Source organism: Lynx canadensis, chromosome A2 (assembly GCF_007474595.2).
Source record: "Lynx canadensis isolate LIC74 chromosome A2, mLynCan4.pri.v2, whole genome shotgun sequence".
Lineage (NCBI taxonomy): Eukaryota > Metazoa > Chordata > Mammalia > Carnivora > Felidae > Lynx > Lynx canadensis.
The window spans coordinates 134,995,765-135,016,524 of NC_044304.2; the positions used below are offsets into that span (position 1 = coordinate 134,995,765).

Genomic DNA, 20,760 nt, shown 5'->3' on the forward strand with positions numbered 1-20,760 from the left:
AGAGACGGAGACAGCATGTGTGGGGGAGGGGCAGAGAGAGGTGGGGACAGAGAATCCCAAGCAGACTCCTCAGTGTCAGCACAGAGCCTGACGCGGGGCTTGAACCCATGAACTATGAAATCATGACCGGAGCCAAAAGTAAGAGTTGCGTGCTTAACCAATGGAGCCACCCAGGTGCCTCTTAACTTTTTTTTATCTTTATTCCAGTTTTTTCTGTCCATATTTGTATTATTTTGTTTCTTTTTCTTCCCTCCTTCATCTCTGTGTTTATTGCCTTTTTACAAATTTTCTAAAGTTGAACACTTAACTCCACTAATTCTAAGTATTCCTGAATTCCCTTATTATTTCATCTTATCCCATATTGTATGTTTTTAGTCCTTGTCATTGATTTATAATTTTTTTATGTTATGCTTAGAGAACATAGATCATATGATACTGATTTGGGGAGAATTTATGGATGTTTGCTTTAAGGCCTAGTACATAGTCCATTTTTATAATTGTTATATCTGTGTTTGAAGGGAATATGTTCCCCATTGTTTATAAAAGTCTATGTGTTTACTAATTTGATCTTATTAACCATGTTATTCAAATCTTATGTATCTTAGCTTATTTTTTCTGCTTGCTCTATGAGTTTCAGAGAGGAATATGATAGAATATTCACCAGTTTTTAAAATTTATTTGCTTTTTCTCCCCATGCTTAGTTAATTGTTGCTCTATATATTTTGAGACTGTTGTTAGATGCATTTATGTTGTTGATTATTCTGTCTTACTGATACATCATTAAAAGTATATAATGCCCTTCCTTTGTATCTTTTTTTTCTCCTGCCCAGATTTTCTCTTAACTTGTATTAAAATGGAATGCTCTAGCTTATATGGATTCATATTTGCTTGATATATTTAGTTCCAAATTTTATAATCAAATTTTCTGTGACTTTTTTATGGGCCAATGGGATCTATAAAATTTTTGCCACATATTGTCTTTATCAGTTGTAGAGTTTTGTACTTTTGGTTGGTATATTTTTCCTATTTGAGTTCATTGTCATTATTTTGTTTAGAGTCATTTTTGCTGTTTTTCATGTTTTTTATCTGTTATACTTTCTTCCTTTCTTCCACTGAACTGATCTGCTGGCTAACCATTTAAAAATTTTATTTCATTCTTTTTGTGGTCTCTACTAACTAAGATCCATACTTATATTTATGTTTCTTAATTAGTTATTAAACTTACCAATATCTATTATTTTCTTCCCAGTGATACACTTAACTGAGCCTATGACTGTCCCCTCTGTAGACTCACATAGCAACCAAGGAAATTTGTATGCAGCTCTTTGTTCTGTGAGATGTACAGGAAGCACTGATATCTGAGTCTCCTTTGGTTTGGTTGGACCAGGAGCCAGTGAAGCTGTTGAATTCTAGGGTGAACAGAGAGATGATCACTGGAAACAGACAATATTGGCTGATCTGGGATAGCAGGAACAGAAACAATAGAGGCAACAAAGCCAGCAATGTGTGTGATGACCAGAGAGGCTTCCTGGGTTTCCCTTTTTAATAATCGATAAATATTAAATATATCTCCTCCCTGGACAGTTGTCTGTCCTACTTATTAAGAGCATATACCCTGATGGCTTTCTCCCTCAACATGGGCCAGGAGACACTACTTTTGTGACTCAAGAGTCCATTGATGCACAACAGCACTTTCTGAGACCTGAGTCTCATTGAGCCCTTTAAATATGAGCTTAGTCTCTAGTAGGGCACCCTGCTATACTCTCCCACCAGTGAAATTTTTACTGCTTAGGTAGAGTAAGAAAAAGTTCCCAGATACCCTAGACTCCTCACTTTGTGTCACCTTTCACATTCAGTTAATGTGTACAGGTCTTGTAGGCTTTTCTGCCAAAATGTGCACACAGTGGTACAGTTGCACTGCTGTGATCCTCACTCAGGTCACCATTGTCTTTCATCCAAACTATGCACTTGATCTCCAAGCTTCTGCTCTTGCCCTGGTAGAGTCCCTTCTGCAGAACATAGTGAGATGTGTTGTAAAACTCAGATCAGAAGTTGTTGCTTACATAAAAGCCTTCGGTGATTTACTGTTGCATTTAAAATAAAATGCAGGGGCGCCTGGGTGGCTCGGTCGGTTAAGTGTCCGACTTCGGCTCAGGTCATGATCTCACGGTCCGTGAGTTCGAGCCCCGCGTCGGGCTCTGTGCTGACAGCTCAGAGCCTGGAGCCTGTTTCAGATTCTGTGTCTCCCTCTCTCTCTGCCCCTCCCCTGTTCATGCTCTGTCTCTCTCTGTCTCAAAAATAAATAAATGTTAAAAAAAATTTTTTTAAATAAAATGCAAACTCTTTACAAAGCTTGTAAGGTCCTATATGATCTGCTCCCTGCTTACTCTTCCAAACTCAGCTTATGCTACTGTTTTTCCTTACTCACTAGGCCATAGCCACATTGGATTCTTTTTGAGTATGCCAAGTTTGCTTGTTCCTTCCTCAGGGACTTTGTACAGACCCTTCTCTTTGCCTGGAATACTCTGCTCCAGATCCCTACTCGGCTGGCTCCTTCTGGCTCCTTAGGGGAGCTTTCAGGGATACCCAGCTGTAGGAGCGCTGTGCATACTGCCTCTCTCTCTCTCTCTCTCTCTCTCTCTCTCTCTCTCTCACACACACACACACACACACACACACACACACATATTTTCATACTGTTATGTTACACACATTGTCATTCTCAATCATATTACTGTCTTATTGTTTTATTGCCCTTTCACTTTTGAGGTCTCATTTACTTGTTTACTTGTTTATTGTCTACATTGCCTACCTCCACTGGAAAGTAAACTCCACAAGGGCAGGAACTTCATTTTGTTCTCTGGTACATGATAGCTTCTCAGTTGATTTTGTTGAATGAATGGATGGATGACTAGATGGCTGGGTGGGAATAGATAGGAGTACTTCCCACAGCACATCCCACGAAATGCAAAAGTAAGAGGACTGACTGAGAATTTACAACTCCTACCTTAGAAGCTCTTTTCCATCCTGAATAAACCTTAAGTTCCTTTAGCAAATGTTTGTCTGATTATAGAGTAGGCAGGCATTTCATCTCTATTCAACTCTTAGGTGTGAGAAGAGTTGTTCAGCCCAGCTGTTCTGTGGTCAAGTGTTTAGTTATGTATGGTTACTGCCTGGGAACCCACTCTTGCTCTCTGTCCCTGCCTTCTCTATAAATTGGGAGCCTCTCTGAAGAAGAGCTGCAGCTTCCTTAGCTTTTTCTGCTGTGGTTGAATCAAGTCCTGTTTGTAGTTTGTCTTAGAGAAATTTGTTAAAATTGCTTGTTTGGTGGCTCTGCCAGCCATTCCTCCTGTCCCTCTTGCTGTTTTCACCCAAGTATAGATTTCTCTCCTTTTGTGCCACTTTCCTGTCATTTTAATAGGTTTGTGGGAGGAAGAGGAGGTAGACATATTTGTTTAGTTTTTTCATCTCAATTGGTTAAGTTCTTTGCCTGAGTTCTTTTACTACAGTGATGTGGGATGCAGAAAGGCTTTTTGCGTAGACTTGGAGTTGATGTATTAATAAATATGCTCTGATTTCAAAAAGGGAAATTTATTTAGGCCTTTTTCTAAAGAGTGAGAGTTCAATTTATGCTGCTGCATCTGAATATATGTCCCTTTCGCAAAGATAGAAACACTATCCTGTGTGGTATGATTTCTTTTTTCGGTCTTGCCTTCTCTTCAGTAACAGAGACACACACACATCCAAATGCTCTGGTTTTAATTTAATGAGTCTTGGTGGAACAACCTCAGTGGATTATAGGTCCAATTTGAGAGATTAAAGAGGTAGAGTTGAAAGAAATTGGAGATTTATTGGATAAATTTCTCTTGTTTTTGTTTTTACTTTCAGGGCATTGGTTGTTGTGTGAGGGAGAGAACATGCAAGAGAAATCATGGATGACTTCTGAACTTCTAGCTTAGGAAACTGGGGAGACAATGGCGCCACTATGGGGATTGAGATTATAATATAAGTACCTGGTTTGGGAAAGAGGTGGGGAGGACAGGAAGAATTTAGATATGCTACTTTTACAGTGCCTGTGGGTCATCGAAATGGGAATATCTAGTAGGTGGTAGGATATACAGGCCTTGAGCACCAGAGAGAAACTTTGACTGGAGGATGTTCTGGGAATGATCAGCATGGAAGGTGATTAAAATGGTAAACGAGGATGAGGTCGTCCAGGGAAGAGTGAATAAAGTTTAAAGGAAAACAAACAAACAAAAAATTGAAGGGAAATGCAGAATAGGTTGATCGAAGGAGACTTGAAAAGAAGTGATGAGTGAAGTAGATAGAAAATCTAGGAGAATATTGTATTACGAAAACCATAGAAAGAAAGGAAAATGAATATGAGATCAGAACAACTCTTAGCACAGTGCTTGTTACACATTACATATTCAATAAATATTTATCATGGAGAAAATATTTGTTATGTTTTACTTTTATTTTTTTTTTTTTATTTTTTTTTTTTTATTTTTGGGACAGAGAGAGACAGAGCATGAACGGGGGAGGGGCAGAGAGAGAGGGAGACACAGAATCGGAAACAGGCTCCAGGCTCTGAGCCATCAGCCCAGAGCCTGATGCGGGGCTCAAACTCACGGACCGCGAGATCGTGACCTGGCTGAAGTCGGACGCTTAACCGACTGCGCCACCCAGGCGCCCCTATGTTTTACTTTTAAAAGGTGGTTGGTAATTTGGCTACAGCAAGATCAGTGGGATATAAAGGTTTATAATAGATTGCATTACGTTGTCTCCTCGTTGTGAGGTAATGTTCTACTTGAGATGACCCTGTCAATAAGCTTATAAATAAAAGGAAAAGAAAGAGGAGATTGTACCTAGAATGGAACATGTAAGCAGTAGAAGACCAGAGCACATTCATATGTTGATGGAAAATACTGAGAAGAAAGGGAGAAGTTGAACATCTATAAAAAGAGAGGGCATCATTGATAGAATGAAGTTCTGAGGAGTGTGCAGTGATGAATTCCGGAGAACAGGAGGGAAGGGATTCCATGCGTGGCTGGCAGGGATACACAGATAGATCTGGATGCAGATGGGGATTGTAGTAGAGAGATAGGGCTGAAGAATGGAAGGGGGTCCTTCCTTTTGACTCTTGTTTTCTTGATTAAGTTAGATGACAAGATGTTCTTCTGAGAGTGAATTGGGATGATATGGGTTAAGAGCATGGAGAGAGTGGTAGAATGGGGGAGAGAAGTCCAGGGAAATTTACTCGCGGTTCACTGAGCAGTTTCAGCCCCTCAGAAGTTGGAGATTATTATATTTCAGTTGTTCCTCCAAACCTTACAGTTGTGTTCTTTGGCCTGAATGTTGGGACAGAATTGGTAATTGTCTGGTTTGATTCAATGTCAGGTATTGCTGGGTGAGTGAAATGGACAGACAAGGAAGTCAGGAACTTGAGGGATTGTCAAGGAAGTGGTAAGATGATGAGCCATGGGTTCTAGGGGGAGAGGGGAGGGAGGGAAGGAAGGTAAGAAGGGATGATGGGTTCATTGTTTCTAAAAAAGTGCCTATGGAGGGCCTGCAAGGTGCTAGACCCAGTTCTAAGCACTAAGTACATAGTGGAGAACGAGACAGCCAACAATTACAACTGTAATGGAATAGTTATAATGGAGAGGGGACATGGTTGACAAAGACAATTACGACTGAGGTGAGTGTTAGAAAGTCTGCTATGAAAGAGGGTAACTGGGAGGGGCTGCAGAGGAAGATGTTACAGAGGAAGAGCTAATTCAGAGACCCTGGGTTTGGAAAGAATTGGATAATAATGGAAAGGAGTTGGGGTGTCTGGGTGGCTTAGTAGGTTTAGCATCCAGCTCTTGATTTCAGCTCAGGTCATGATCTCCAGTTCATGAGATTGACTCCCACGTCGGGCTCTGCACTGACAGCCTGCTTGGGATTCTTTCTCTCTCTTCTGTCTCTGCCCCTCCTTCACTTGCTCTCTATCTCTCGCTCTCAAAATCATACATACATATATACATACATATTTAAAAAGAGAAGAAGAAGAAGAAGAAGAAGAAGAAGAAGAAGAAGAAGAAGAAAGAAAGAAAGAAAGAAAGAAAGAAAGAAAGAAAGAAAGAAAGAAAAGGAATCCAGGGTGAATGAAGGGAAGGTTGGAATGAGATGAACTTGAAAAGGCAGGCAGCTTTGTCCTTTAGGGCTTTTCAGGAAATAAAGTGCAGTGGGAATCCATTAGCATATGTGAAACAGAGGAGGGATATAATCTCACTGATGTTTTTATTAAATTATTGGGTACATTGTTGAAAATGGAGGGCGAGGGTGGGAGCAGAGAGTCCAGGTAAGTTATAATAGCAGTCCAGGAAAGAACTGATGAGGGAGGGTTTAGAATTAGGGGTGGCCATGGAGAAGTGGATGATTTTGCGATATATTTGGATATAAAACCCACAGGATTTGACTAATGGCCAATTTTTTGGCTCTATCTTTAAAATATATTTAGAATCCTACCACTTCTTACTGTGTCCACAGCCATCCCTAGTCTAAACCATCATTATCTCACACTTGGACTATATTAACCTTATAACTGGCTTCCTGATTTCACTCTTGTCTCCTTGCATCTACTCTCCGCAGAGCAGCTAGAATGAGCCAGTAAGGCATAAATTAGATCATGTCATTCTTTGGCTTCAAACCTTTCATTAGTCTCTTATGTCAGAATTTAAACTCTAAAGTGACCTACAAGGCCCTACATAATTTAGCCCTTGTTTCTGTTCTGGATTCACTGTGCTCCAGCCACATTGGCTTCTTGCTGCTTGTTGAACATGCCTGACTCATTCTCACCTCAGGATCTTTACACTTGCTGGAATCTTCCCCAGGAATGCTCTTTTTCCAGACACTCTCATGACTTGCTCCCTCACCTGTTTCACTTTCTTATTAACTGTTACATTCCTACCTTTCTTGCCCTGCCTTCCCTGATATCTGTATTTAAAATTACTTCTTCTTGCCATGCCAGCATTCTCTAGCCCCCTTCCCTGCCTTATTTATCTCCTTAGAACCTATTACTACCTTATGGCGATATATATTGCCACATATATCATTTCTCTCTATTTATTTTTTGCTTAATTTCTGTCTCCACTAGAGGGTCACTTTCAGGAAAGTAAAAATTTTGTATCTGTTTTCTACTGTATCCCAATAGAACAGTGCCTGGTGCATAGTAGCTTCTCAGTAGTTACCTGAAAAATGAATTGCTGAACAGACTGGATGTGGAAAGAAAGAAATTGTATTCTCAAAAAATGTGAGACGTATGAGTCCATGGGTTATTAGCCTGAGCAGCTTGGTGATGGTCAGAGAGGAAGACGACTAGAGGAATAACAGATGTTAGAGGTCTGTTTTGGCATGTTAAATTTACCTCCAGGTGGAAATATCATGAAGTCAATTGGATATGTGTCTGGAACTCAGAGGTGAGGAGTTTGGGAATTCTCAACATATGTATAGGATTTAAAGCCACGGTATTGAGTGAGATCATGTATGTAGAGATGTAGACAGAGAAGAAGGAAGGCTAAGAAGTGACCTTCAGGGTCTTTTAACACTGACAGGCTAGGTAGAGGAGAAACATCCAATGGAGCACTAGGAAAGGGAGGAGGAAAACCAGGGGAGTGTGATGTCATGGAAGCTAAAAGAAGAACAAAATTTAAGAGTAATAGGTGTGGCCTGAGAAAGACAAGCACAGGCAGTAAGTGAAAAGGATAAGACACTGGTGGTCTTAGTAACATTAAAGAGGAAGTTTGGTGTGAGCAGTGCTATAACATAACTGGAGATCAGTATGTTATGGTCAGAGTTGCATATTTTATATGAGACATGGACATCTAGATGTCAAGGTCTAGAGTTTGGCTAGGTAGCCTTGGGTTAGATACCTAATGCAGTGGAGGGATAGTCTTTTGCTTTCAGATAGTAAAACAATTGAGAGTCTAGGATAGTACATGGGATTTTTACATGGACTGTAATAATCTCCACTGAGGCTAGGGCTTGAGGTTAAAAGTAAGAATATGCAGCCAGGTGCCCAAATCTTCAGTGTCTGAGGGTCTGTTGCCTGGTAGAAAATAGGATTGAAGGATGGCGGCAAGTGCTGGAACATCATGGCATGAGCTTCGGAGGAGCAGGAACTGCTTCCCAAGGGCAGGGCTGAGCAGTAATGGTTAGATGTGCTTTGGGGAACGAGGAGAAGCCAGTCTTACATCCTTCCTGCTAGACACAAGTTTTGTGGGTCAAATTAACAGCTGAAACAGGAACAGTGAGCTGAGGCTCGTGTTGTGTAAATGGTTCATGGGTACATCGGGGAATTTGTATATCATGGACTCAGGCTCCAGCAGGGTAGAGTGGAAAGACCTGGGAGGAAAAGGAACACTGGAAGGCAAAGTGATGACAGAGCAGTGTGGGGGTTTATGTCAAAGGTTGAGGTGCTGACCTCCCGCCTGTTGCTTTATAAAAGAATCTTTCCTAATTCTTAACTTTCAGCATGACCGTGTTGTGAGATGCCTGCTAGGGCGAGTATTTGTTAGCTGTGCCCCAGATAACCAAATGAGTTAATCTCCTGAATAGAGTTATTTACCATTACCCCTGTGAACGTGGAAGGGTGTGTGCCAAACACAGTTATTGTGGTTTTGGCATAAAAAGGCCTTTCTGGCAGTAATTGTTGGCCGGTATGTTTAGTTGTTCGTTGAGGCCACTCCTGGAACAGGAGAGCAATGCCATGTCATCACAGAGGGAAGGATGCTTATCATCCTGTTTTCCGTTACTGGGCCTGCTTCCAAGCCATTTGAAATATGCATCACATTGTTCGGATTTGTTCATGATCTCAAGGCCAGAGCAAAGCCCTATTTGAAGCTGTTTAAGATGATAAAGAAAATGATTTACTCATAGTGTTACCTGTCAGTTTTGAGGAGTGCACAAATTATTCTTTTCCCTAAAACAGGATGGGGCTGACTTCTTCCCTGCCCTTGTCTCCAACTTCACCCTTGCTGTTCTTGAAACTACAGTTTACCATGAGTTTAGAGTAGGGAAATTTTACACACACATGATGACATAGATAATACAATGGTACTATCAGACCCTTGCTTTTATGTGTTATTTATTTTTTGAGGGGGGGCACAAGTGAGCAAGGGGCAGAGAGAGAGAGAGAGAGAATCCCAGGAGGGGTGGGGTGGGAGGGCGAGAGAGAGAGAGGGAGAGAGAAGTAGGGCTCACCTGAAGAGAGGCTCACGTTCACTGGTCATGGGACTTGAGCTCACCTGAAGCGGGGCTCATTCTCACCCAATGTAGGACTAGAACTCACACACCATGAGATCATGACCTGAGCCGAAGTCAGATGCTTAAGCAACTGAGCCACTGAGCCACCCAAGCGCCCCAAGAAGAGAATCTTCTTGAAGAAGATTTCTAAATTCTGACCATGCTTGTTTTATCCTTATCTGATTGAGGAACAAATAGAAGAGGGCATTTTATACTGAAAATATTTTTGTTAGGATCTGCATAAACGTAAAGCTTGTCTTAGTCACTAGAAAATTTAAGGAAGATTTCACTTTCGGGAATGTGTGGAGTGCAATTTTGATGAGAAAGGTAATTATTTAGGTAACCTTCCAGCCCTTTGAATCATTATAGAACTGTCATCAGATGATTTGCCATCATGCCTACAACTGTTATTTCTCTCTTCAGGTATCAGTGATGATGGGTATATTTTACATCATGTGCTCAGTTCCATGAAGAACTAGTTAACTGGTGATTTAATTGTCCAGAGAGGTCATGTATTGATCATGTCATTTTTCAATAGATACAGCTTAATATTTTCCTTTAGATTAGCTCTGAAAATGACATTTTCTTATTAATGTATGTTTAAGCCTCAGACCATTGCATTTTATAGTGGTCTGTGTAAATGGAACTCTCATGAATCTCCCAGGACTCTGGTAAACAATTCCATCTTTCTTTTCATGGCCCTTAGTATCAGTAAAAATCACTGACAAAATAATAACCATGCAATACAGAGTGTCTTTTCTATTTTATGTTTATGCCTTTATTTGAAACTATAATTAAATAATGTCAAACTTGCAAATATAACAAAATAGTATCTGCTGTTTGAATATAATACAGGCCAAATTCTATAAACTTTAATTAAGCCAAGCTTGCATTGACCTCAGCAGGAATCTGGTTGAGGATCTCTTTTAATTACCCCTGTCTTAAAATATGTAAGAATTTTCACATTGCTTTTTTCATTCGTAGAACAATGCATGGATAGCTAAACTAATAAAACGTTTAAATAGATACAAATCAAACTTGAAAGGTTTAAACTGTTGTTTTCATCCTGTAAGTCAGCTGAGAAAAAGCATACAGACTGTAGTTCTAAATTATGTCCATAGAGTATTTCAAATCCAGTGAATTAACTCTCCTTTTTTTTCCTATTTGAGCTCATAAATGTTAACCTCAGAAGTGCCTCAGATTCTTCCACTGAAATAAACTTGAACTGACAATAGCCAGATGATGTAAAATTGAAACTGAAATTCTATCCTTGGCCCATCCCATGTTCTTCCCCATAGGTATTAGAAGATTCATAGGAGAGTTAGTGTTTTCACTGCCCATGAACTGCAATATTTGGGCAAAACAGGGCATATAAATTTCTGACTGCCAGGAGAAAGCAATTACCAGCATGGAGAAGATAGCTGGCAGTAAATAAACAGAGCTATGCTAGATAGTGAGTGAGTTTAAAGATTTATTTAGAATGACTTAGCTTATAGAAAACAGGCCTTGTATTTATCATATATCTTCATTCTTCAAGTTTCTTAATATAAAGGCTAATTATACCACCAAAACACTTTTTGTACGGTATTTTAAAATGAAATAAATTGAGATATGCTGTATTGGACAGCTAAAACCAAGAACAAAACTAGTCACTCACAGCAAAACAAACAAACAGCACTTTGAAAATGCAGTATACCTGGATAAACATTATTTAAGGATAATGGTTACCATTTGTCAAGGTCCCATATTGTGTCTGGGTGCACTGTGAGCCAGGTGTTATCCTGCTCTTGCAGGTGAGAAAAATCAGCTCACTTGGTGCTCAGAAGCCCCACTGTCCCTGGATGGGAACCCAGACCTGATTCCAAAGGCGGTGGTGCTCTTAACTTATGTAATGTGCTACCTCTCCCGTGATGAACCCTTTCCAGCAGCCCCACTGCTTATCCAGTGCCTTCTCCTTTATTTTGAATACAAGTGCCATGGGAGCCTTTGTGGCTCTGGAGAAGAAGCAAGAGGAACTTTTATGACAGAAGAGTTTTCTTACAAAGTAGTCTCATCTAAGTCTAAGCCCACCCCCTCCTCCAATGCTAAGGGTGAGAGAGGCAAGTAACTTACCTTACAGTCGGTTTAATTCTGAAGCATCCTTCAAGGTGAAATAATATTCTTCACACCACATCTGTCAGTGGACCTACTTTGCAGTTCAGGTGGAGGAGATTTCAGAAGTGGGATTCTAAACTGTGGTTTATCTGAAGTTGGATTATTATCTTGATATCATTATAGGACTCAAGTACAGTGTATTAAAATCTATTAGATCACATTATTTTTTGAGGAGATTCTCCAAATGTTGTTTATTCAGACATCAATACCTTAAGGAACTACAGAGTCACCCCCAACGGGAAGAAGTAATTGTGCTTCAAAGACAGTTTGAAAATAGAAAACAAAGTCTAACTGATGAAAATTGAACTGTTCCTGACTTGAGGAATTACAAATGAAAAGGACAGCTAATGAATTTCCTGTGTTTGAGGAAGCAACTTTAAAATATATGTGTGCATACACACACACACACACACACACACAGACAATAATAAAAACAGTATCACTGCCCTGAATTAATTTTAAGTAATAGTAAATAGTAATACATTAATTAAAAATTCTGTCATCTTTGAGGCGCTTGAGTGGCTTAGTAGTTAAATGTCTGACTTAGGCTCAGGTCATGATCTCCCGGTTCTGCTGTCAGTACAGAGTCTGCTTCAGATCCTCTGTCTCCTCTCTCTCTTCCCCACCCCCTCAAAAATAAATAAATAAACATTAAAAAAAAATTCTGTCGTCTTTGTTCACCTTCCTTTCTGAAAGAAATAAAACAGTATAAAGCTGTAGCCCCCATGTGACCACCACTCACACCATTTACCTCCCCTGAGGCACCAGCAACTTTTTCAGTTTGCTTTCCTTACATCTCCATAATGCATACCCATATAAATGATATGTAGAATTGTATGCATTTAAATATTTAATTAGATGCTATATTCTACAGCGTATTTCTCTACAGAGTATTTCTTAAAATTGCTTGATATTTTTCTACATTGAGATATATTAGGCTTAATTCACTCCTTTTGCCTGCTGAAAGCATTCTGTCATATGTAGATACCCACTTGATCTATCCATTCCGCTGTTTATGACAGTGCTCCCCATCCTGTGTGAATATCACAGAATGTAACTGCGTAGAAACTCATGTGAATGATTTTTAGGAAACAGAGATGGAAGCATAAGAATTGGGTTATGGGTAGGCCTTTCTTATTTTTTTATTGTATTACAGTCTGCCAAATCAGTTGTCTGTAAGAGATGTTACATTTTTCAAATGTAATATCACTATGAAACTCTTCTTATGAAGACCTTTTACTTTTTCTAATTTATTCCTGTTAACCAGGAGTTCGCAAATTAGAGCCTGAGGGCCAGATCTGGTCTCCTGCCTGGTTTTGTAAGTAACTGCTTACTGCTGCTTTCACGCTACAGTGTCAGAATTGAGAGTTGCAAGAGACAATACGGCTCACAAAGCCCAAGATATTTACTCTTTGGCTTTTCACAGAAAAAAAAAAAATCTACTGACCCCTGTAATAATAGTATTACCTATTATCAATCTATTTACTTTTTTGTTTGGCTTTTTAAGTGATTTAATATTCAGCCACATAAACAAATGAGTAAGATGATTTTAGACTGTGATAGAATCAGTGGAAAAAGGTGATGTGAGTGGGATGAGGACATTAGATAGAGTGGTAGAGAACGTCTGAGAAGATGCCATATGAGCCTAGACCCAGGCGATGAGGAAACCAAGGCTCAGAGAGGGTAAGTAGTTTGTGCAATGTCACTTGGGTAGTAAGTAATAGAAAAGAGTGAGTTTTAAATTCAGGAACAACTCCACATATGGGGCTCTTTCCTCTGTAATACAGCTGTCTTCATACATGCATGTAAGCACAGAACAAAGCAGGTAGGTAAGTGTCGTAGCAGAGAAGCCTAAGCAAAATGGCGTAGTTGTCCTGGGCTTGGCAGGCCAGAGACTAGGGTTCTGATGTGTTGAAATTTGGAATCAGTACTGATGACTGGGTTTGAATCATAGTCCCAGCACTAAGTTTGGCTGAATCACTTAAATTTGTAGCCTTCATTGTTTTCTGGTGGGGCGGGGGTGGGAGGGAACTCATCTGTAAACTGAGGAGGGTGTTTGGATGATCTCCATGGGCTCTTCTGGCTCTCACTTTCTATGATGCTGTGACTTTAGGAGGTGGCATTTGATCTGGGCTTTGGAGGGTGGGGTGATTTTGACAGGCTGCCTTGTAAATGATGGGAAAAGGTATTCCAGGTGGTGAGAACAGTTTTAGCAAAAACACAGTGGCTAGTAACTGTAGAAAGAATGCTGGGAATGGTGTATAATAGTCTGGTCTGACAAGGCTAGAGTTTAATCCTGTACAAGACAGAAGAGGCAAGATACATCTAGCACTGAGCTGAGGGAGGGTCTGAAAGTTATGCTTAGGAGCTGGGGACTTTAACAAGTAACTTTTGTAACTTCTGTAACTTTTACAAATTACACGATTTGAAAGGTCTTGTGTCTTTTCTTGAGCATCTCTGTCCAGTGACTGGCCTCTTGTGTATGAACAGCTCCAGTGATGAAGACTTCTCTAAGCCATCTGTTCCATTTTCATACATTTTCATACTCTAAGACAGGTTTTCATTACATTGAGTCAAAGCTTATGGGTTCTAACTATACTTTTTCTAAGGTGTAGATAAAATCATTGGAAGATTTTTGATGGTAGAGGAACATGTTCAGGGATATATAACCCGAGGGCCTGAAGTAGGCCTGTTGCAGCACACGTATAATATGTACACCAAAGGTAGAGATAACTTTTAAAAGCCTTTAGAAAGCATTCCCTTCATGAAATATGTGTGGAACACCTACGACGGGCCAGTCAGTAACCAGGAATCTAGTGATAAGCCAAAATTTCTACTCTCACACTCTTTCCTGGCTCATGGGGAAGATGTAGATCATTGTGACAAGGACTCTGGAATTTGGGGGCAGGGGTGCTTCACCAGGCAGATAAGAGGTAAGGAGTCAAAGGGCAGGTAAGGGTTCCTGGAAGTTGAGGAGCTGTCCAGATTGATCAAGGAGGCAGAACGGAGAGCACTTCACACAGGGTGAGCATGGAGATAGAAATGAGAATAAATGTGACCTATTTAAGGAACTAAAAGCTGTTCGTGGCGAGCTGGCACAGTGGACAGAGACTGGTCATGAGGAGCTGTGTGTGCCATGCTAGGGATTTTATATTCTGAATTTGATGAGAAACCAATATATTTTTAATTGCAGTATAAATGACATATAATAATACCCTGTTAATCTCAGGTGTATATTATGGTGATTCAGTTTTTTTATACTGAATGAAGTAATCCCCATGGTAAGTCTAGTTACCCTCTGTCATCAGAGTTATCACAATGTTATTGACTCTGCTGCCTGTGCCGCACACTACACCCCCATGACTTATTTATTTTATAACTGGACGTTTGTACCTCTTAATCCCCTGCCCCTTTTCCTCCCACCCCCAACCTTTCCCTGCTCTGGTAACCAACAGATTGTTTCCTGTATCTGTGAGTCTGTTTCTGTTTTGTTTTGTTTGTTCATTTGTTTTTTAGATTCCACATGTAAGTGAGATCATGGAATAGTTGTCTTTCTCTGATTCACTTATTTCACTTAGCGTAACATTCTCTAAGTCCATCCATGTTATTGCAAATGGTAGGATTTCATTCTTTTTGTGGCTGAGTAATATTCCATTGCATATAATACCACAATTTTTTAGGTGCATTTATTTATTTTGAGAGAGAGAGAGAGAGAGTGCTAGTGGAGGAAGGGCATTGTACTCCACTGTCAGTACAGAGCCCAACACAGAGCTCAAACCCACGAATGGTGAGATCATGACCTGAGCTTAAGTCAGACACTCAATGGACTGAGCCACCCAGGTGCCTCTAACACATCTTCTTTTTCCATTCATTTAATGATGTACACTGGGTTGCTTCCATATCTTAGCTATTATAAATAATGCTGCAATGAACTTTGGGTTGGTATTTTCATCTTCTTCAGATAAATACCCAGAAGTAGAATTGCTGGATGGAATGGTAGGTCTATTTTTAGTTTTTTCCATACTGTTTTTTTCCACAGTGGTTGCACCAATTTATATTCCCACCAACAGAACACAAGGGTTCCATTTTTTTCACACCTTTGACAAAACATGTTGGTTTTTGTCTTTTTGATAATAGCTAATCTGACAGGTATGAGGTGATATCTCATGCTGGTCTTGATTTATATTTCCCTGATAATTAGTAATGTTGAGCATCTTTTCCTTGTGCCTGTTGGCTCTCTGTATGTCTCCGTTGGACAATTTATGCTCGTGTTCTCTGCTCATTTTTAGAGTGAATTACTTGCTTTTTCGTTTTTTTTTTATATTAGAAGTCAGTATTCTTTTTTTTTGCGTTTTCTTCTCTAATTTATATTTGAAATTTTAATTCCAGTATAATTAACATACAGTTTTATATTATTTTCAGGTGTACAATATAGGGATTCAACAATTCTGTACATTACGCAGTGCTCATCATGATAAGTGTACTCTTATTTTTAAATTTAAATTCAAGTTAGTCAACACACAGTGTTGACATGGCTTCAGGAGTAGAACCCAGTGATTCACTTCTTACATATGACACCCAGGGTTCATCCCAAATACTTTCATCTATTTCACCCATTCCCCTCATCACCTTCCCTGTGGTAACCATCAATTTGTTCTCTGTAGTTAAGAGTCTATTTTTGGTTTGTCTCTTTTTTTCCGTTGTTCATTTGTTTTGTTTCTTAAATTCGAGATATGAGTGAAATCATATGGTATTTGTTTTTCTCTGACTTACTTCACTTAACGTTATATTCTGTAGATATATCCATGTTGTTGCAAATGGCAAGATTTCATTTTTTTTTTTTTAACAGAGAAGTAGGTACTCTTAGAAATAATTTTTCCTGGGGACACCTGGGTGGCTTGGCTGAGCGTCTGAATTCGGCTTAGGTCATTATCTCACGATTTGTGAGTTCAAGCCCCACATCAGGCTCACTGCTGTTAGCACAGAGCCCACTTCAGATCCTCCATCCCACTTCTCTGCCTCTCCCCTTCTTGTGCTCTCTCAAAAATAAGTGGAAATGAGGGGCGCCTGGGTGGCTCACGCGGTTGAGCATCCGACTTCGGCTCAGGTCATGATCTCGCGGTCCGTGAGTTCAAGCCCCACATCGGGCTCTGTGCTGACAGCTCAGAGCCTGGAGCCTGCTTCCTATTCTCTGTCTCCCTCTCTCTCTGACCCTCCCCCGTTCATGCTCTGTCTCTCTCTGTCTCAAAAATAAATAAACGTTAAAAAAAATTTTTTTAAAAATAAGTGGAAATGGGGCGCCTGGGTGGCTCAGTTGGTTAAGCGTCCGACTTCAGCTCAGGTCATGATCTCGCGGTCCATGGGTTCGAGCCCCGCGTTGGGCTCTGTGCTGAGGGCTTGGAGCCCGGAGCCTGTTTCAGATCCTGTGTCTCCCTCTCTCTCTGACCCTCCCCCATTCAAGCTCTGTCTCTCTCTGTCTCAAAAATAAATAAATGTTTTTAAAAAATTAAAAAAAAATAAGTGGAAATATTTTTAAAAATAATAATTTTTCCTCCCTAATTTATAGAACATACATATACTCCTTTTAAATATATTAGAACATATGGAAAATATGAAGGAAGAAATAAAAATCATCTTTAATCTCACTAATAATAAATAACAATTGTTAAAACATTTTGGTGTATTTCTAACCAAGTGTGGTTCTGTGCATGCATAGATAGAGAAGAAAAGCATGATCTTATTGCAAAATATAGTTTGTATCCGCTTTTTAAATTGTAACATTGTGTGTCAGCATTTCCTAGGCCATGCCATTAAAAATTATTTGAGAATTTAACCTCCAATGTTGATATTTAATAGCATAAAAGATGACTGTGTCTTATTATACTTGAATGCCTCACAATGGGTTAAATTAAGTTGCTTGCATTTTTGAGTATTATAAATGATGTTGTGATAAATAGCCTTGTTTGTAAATATGTATTCACATCTGCCTAGTTCCTTGGGGCCATGTCAGTGGTTGCCTCTTAAAAACAGGAGTGTGGTGGACTTAAGTGTGTATATTTGAAAAGCCATTATGACAGCAGTGTGAAGGGTGGATTGGAAAGAGGTGATCCAGAGAGGCAAGGACAAAAAAGATGCTATTTGAGCAATTTAGCCCATATATAATATAAGAGTATAAACTAAGTTATTGGCAACAAGGTCAGAGAAAAGAGCACATGGTAAGATTCTTAAGGTGTTTGCTTGTTTGCTGGTTGTTTGTATAACAACTTTCTAGGAACTTGATGAAAGCTATCAGCATTTTGTACATAGTAGTTCATGGGTTTAGGGACCTCTAAGATGGCTGTAGTTGGTAGGACAAAGAGAGTAACAGGAGTTAATGGTTCTTTTCTCTGAGAGAGGAATACCTATTGAAGAGAGAATAGGTTTGAAGGGTTGGTTTGGGGAAGAAGAATTTATGAGCACAGTATTAGATGCATCAGGCAAAACTGTTAGGGAGATAGTTTATGAATGGATTTAACAGCTTAGGAGGAGGTCAGAGCAGGATGTGAGAATGTGGGAGCCATCTTCACAATAGTGCCTGTATTGAGACCCTGGACCCAAGAGCAATCCTGGATGTCAGGGTGTTTATGAGAAGAGTACTGGATATAACTGGGGAGACTACTTACTCCTATGTAGGAGGCAAGGGGGAAACTAGAGAAAGAGTGAGGGGATAAGTATGGAGAAATCCAGAAGAGAATGGTGTTGAGGAAGCCAAGAGAGAAAAGAGTTCTAAGGGAAAAGTCATCAAACTGTCAAACGTTGCCAAGGTCAAGCAAGGAAAGAGACTGGCGAGTATCCACAGGAGCAGTTTGGGTCACCTGTAGATGTGGGGTGAGCAGAGTCCGAGGAGCTGTGGGGTGGAAGCCAGAGTGCAGCTATGCAGTGAGGAAAGAAGGGAGCTGAGGAAGCAGAGCGTGCATGGCTTTTTTCTAAGAGACCTTCTTGTGAGGGGCTGGGGACAGCAAGATGATAGCTGCAGAGAGGTGGAGCCAGCGGAAGGCTCACTTTTCCTTGTTTATGTTAAACAAGGAAAGCTAGAATCCAAATTGTCATATGACTTTGATTACTTCTCCAATGTTTGCCATTTGCCATGTTTAAAATCTGTTGTTGGTGATTATTTTTTCGGATGTTGTGTACCGTGTTGAAGCTTCCCGTGAAAGTGCTGCTGCCCAGACGCCTAGTGTCCTGCTTCAAGTTCTGTTGAAACAGGCTGAGACTCCTGTGTTTGCTCACATGGTCTCACTGTGTCTTGGCGAGACTCCCTCTCAGTTTCTAAGCTGCAGTGTGCTACTATTTGCTGCTACGGTTTTAAAATTACAGAATAAGACTTAAGTCCTTGAAGTTTGACCTTACCTGAAGAATTGGTCAAAAATGGCAAATGTTTAAATGTTGCAGTTTAGAGAATGTCTTTATTGTGTTGCCAAACGCTGAATGACAGAGAGCTTTAATTCTAACGAGCCCTAATTAGAAAGGGGGGGGGGAATCAAAGAGTGATGTCAACCAGAATCAAAGTGAACCAGAACAAGAAATACTTTTATTGGTTACAGAACATTGACAATGTGTGGTATAGTCTTATTCACTTCCTTTGCTTGCAGTGAAAATACTGCAGGCTGTCTCTAGGGGGTTCAGATAGTCTTACCGAACACATAACATTTTGATAGGTGTTTTTCATTGGTAATATGATGCTCTTTGGGACTGCAGAAAATTATTTATTTTTATAGATATGCTAAATGATTCTTGGCTCTAAAAAACAAAATATGGCAAATGTTTCTAATATAGCAAGAAGTGGATAGTCAAGGCAACGTATCCACTGGTTTCTTAACAGTGAGTTAGCCATTTTTTGAGTATTATTTCTCTCAGCACAATTGCTTTAAAGATGTTGGCATCAAGAAAAGAGGGCATTGTTTTATAATAGAAAACAGTTATCCATATAAAATATTAAATAAAGGATATATACATGTACATATACATCAGTGCATATGTACATACACATACCATATATGCCTATGATTTTGCTGTATAAAGAACCTGGTTATCTTTCTGTAAGATAAGATTTTATCTGAAATTCTTGGCCCTTTCTTCTTTGTTTGCTTTCTAGTGAAGTTCATTATTATATCCCTTGCCTCCCTTTGGACCACTCTTCCTCCCCATCCTGTCTAGAACCTTTAGGCCATTGCGTTAATCATTCTTTCCTAATTCTAGCCAACTCTTCTTGCTCTGTGACTTTTTACTGAATCTAGTCCATTCTGCCCAGCCTCACTATTTGACATCTTTGCTATTGTACCTGGGCTGGTGAGCACTGTTAACTAAAACTTGACAAGGATGCCAGTTGTAGCCTCTGTGAATTCATGGTCCCCAATTTGTTAAGCCCTCGAGATGGCCTGAGCAATCCTACAAATCCCTTTCTGGCTGTTCTATATTGTCACCCCCATCTTCAAATTTTCTCCCTGCCAAAACTATTCCCTCAGTTTTGGAAAATGATCTTGACTCCTGTTTTCTTGAGGCCACCAGCAGGAACTCATGAACAGCAATCCTTTCTGCTACTCTCTACAACTACCTGCACATTTTCTCAACCCATATCGCCTTCTAGTTATTTTCCTGCTTTTTCTCCTTAACTTTGTCACCAGGCTGCTCCAAGGAATAGTGCTTGCTTGCTTACCCTTCTGTTCTCTGGTTTTCATCCAAACTGCTCTTACCAAAGTTAACCTATTAATGCCCATGAGATAGTGTTCAATCTTTGCCTAATTTGCATCTATCATATTCTAACATTACTGAGCACCACTGCTAAGCGTCTTCCTCCATTTTTATGAGACCCCCTCACTTATGGATTCTCTTCCACCTTAGGGCTCTTACCAATTCAAAGTTGCCATTTTCCTAAAATAGCAGGAAAAGATTTGAGCATCTAATGCTTTACAAAATAATAATTGGTATGAATACTTATAATTCAGTATTACCTATACTTCTAAAATTATATTTTTTTATCCTAAATATACTACAATTTGGTACTCATTGTACTTTTAGAAAATAGGAAATCTATATTAATCATCCTTGATTTCTTCTTTCCTAGTTGATGAAGGAGTTCCCCTTGCTGAGCATGTTCAACATCCATGAAAACCTTCTAGAAGCACTTCTGGAACTACAAGCATATGCTGATGTTCAGGCAGTCTTAGCAAAGTATGATGGTGAGTCCTTGGTTATTTTCATCTACTTGAGTATTTTTCTTTTCTTGATGTATTTCAATGATTAGATTGGAAAGACCATTTCAAATAGTACAGCACTTTGATA

The 20,760-nt window shown here is 39.7% G+C and overlaps 1 protein-coding gene across 6 annotated transcripts in view; it reads left to right on the top strand.

Moving 5' to 3' along the window:
• Positions 1-20,760, top strand: part of ST7 (suppression of tumorigenicity 7) — a 252,290-nt gene that overhangs the window by 171,310 nt on the left and 60,220 nt on the right. For all 6 annotated transcript variants that reach the window (XM_030308290.1, XM_030308283.1, XM_030308285.1 and 3 more), the window contains one exon: positions 20,543-20,657. In XM_030308290.1, coding sequence (XP_030164150.1) covers positions 20,543-20,657 — 115 coding nt within the window. The remainder of the gene's footprint in view (positions 1-20,542; positions 20,658-20,760) is intronic.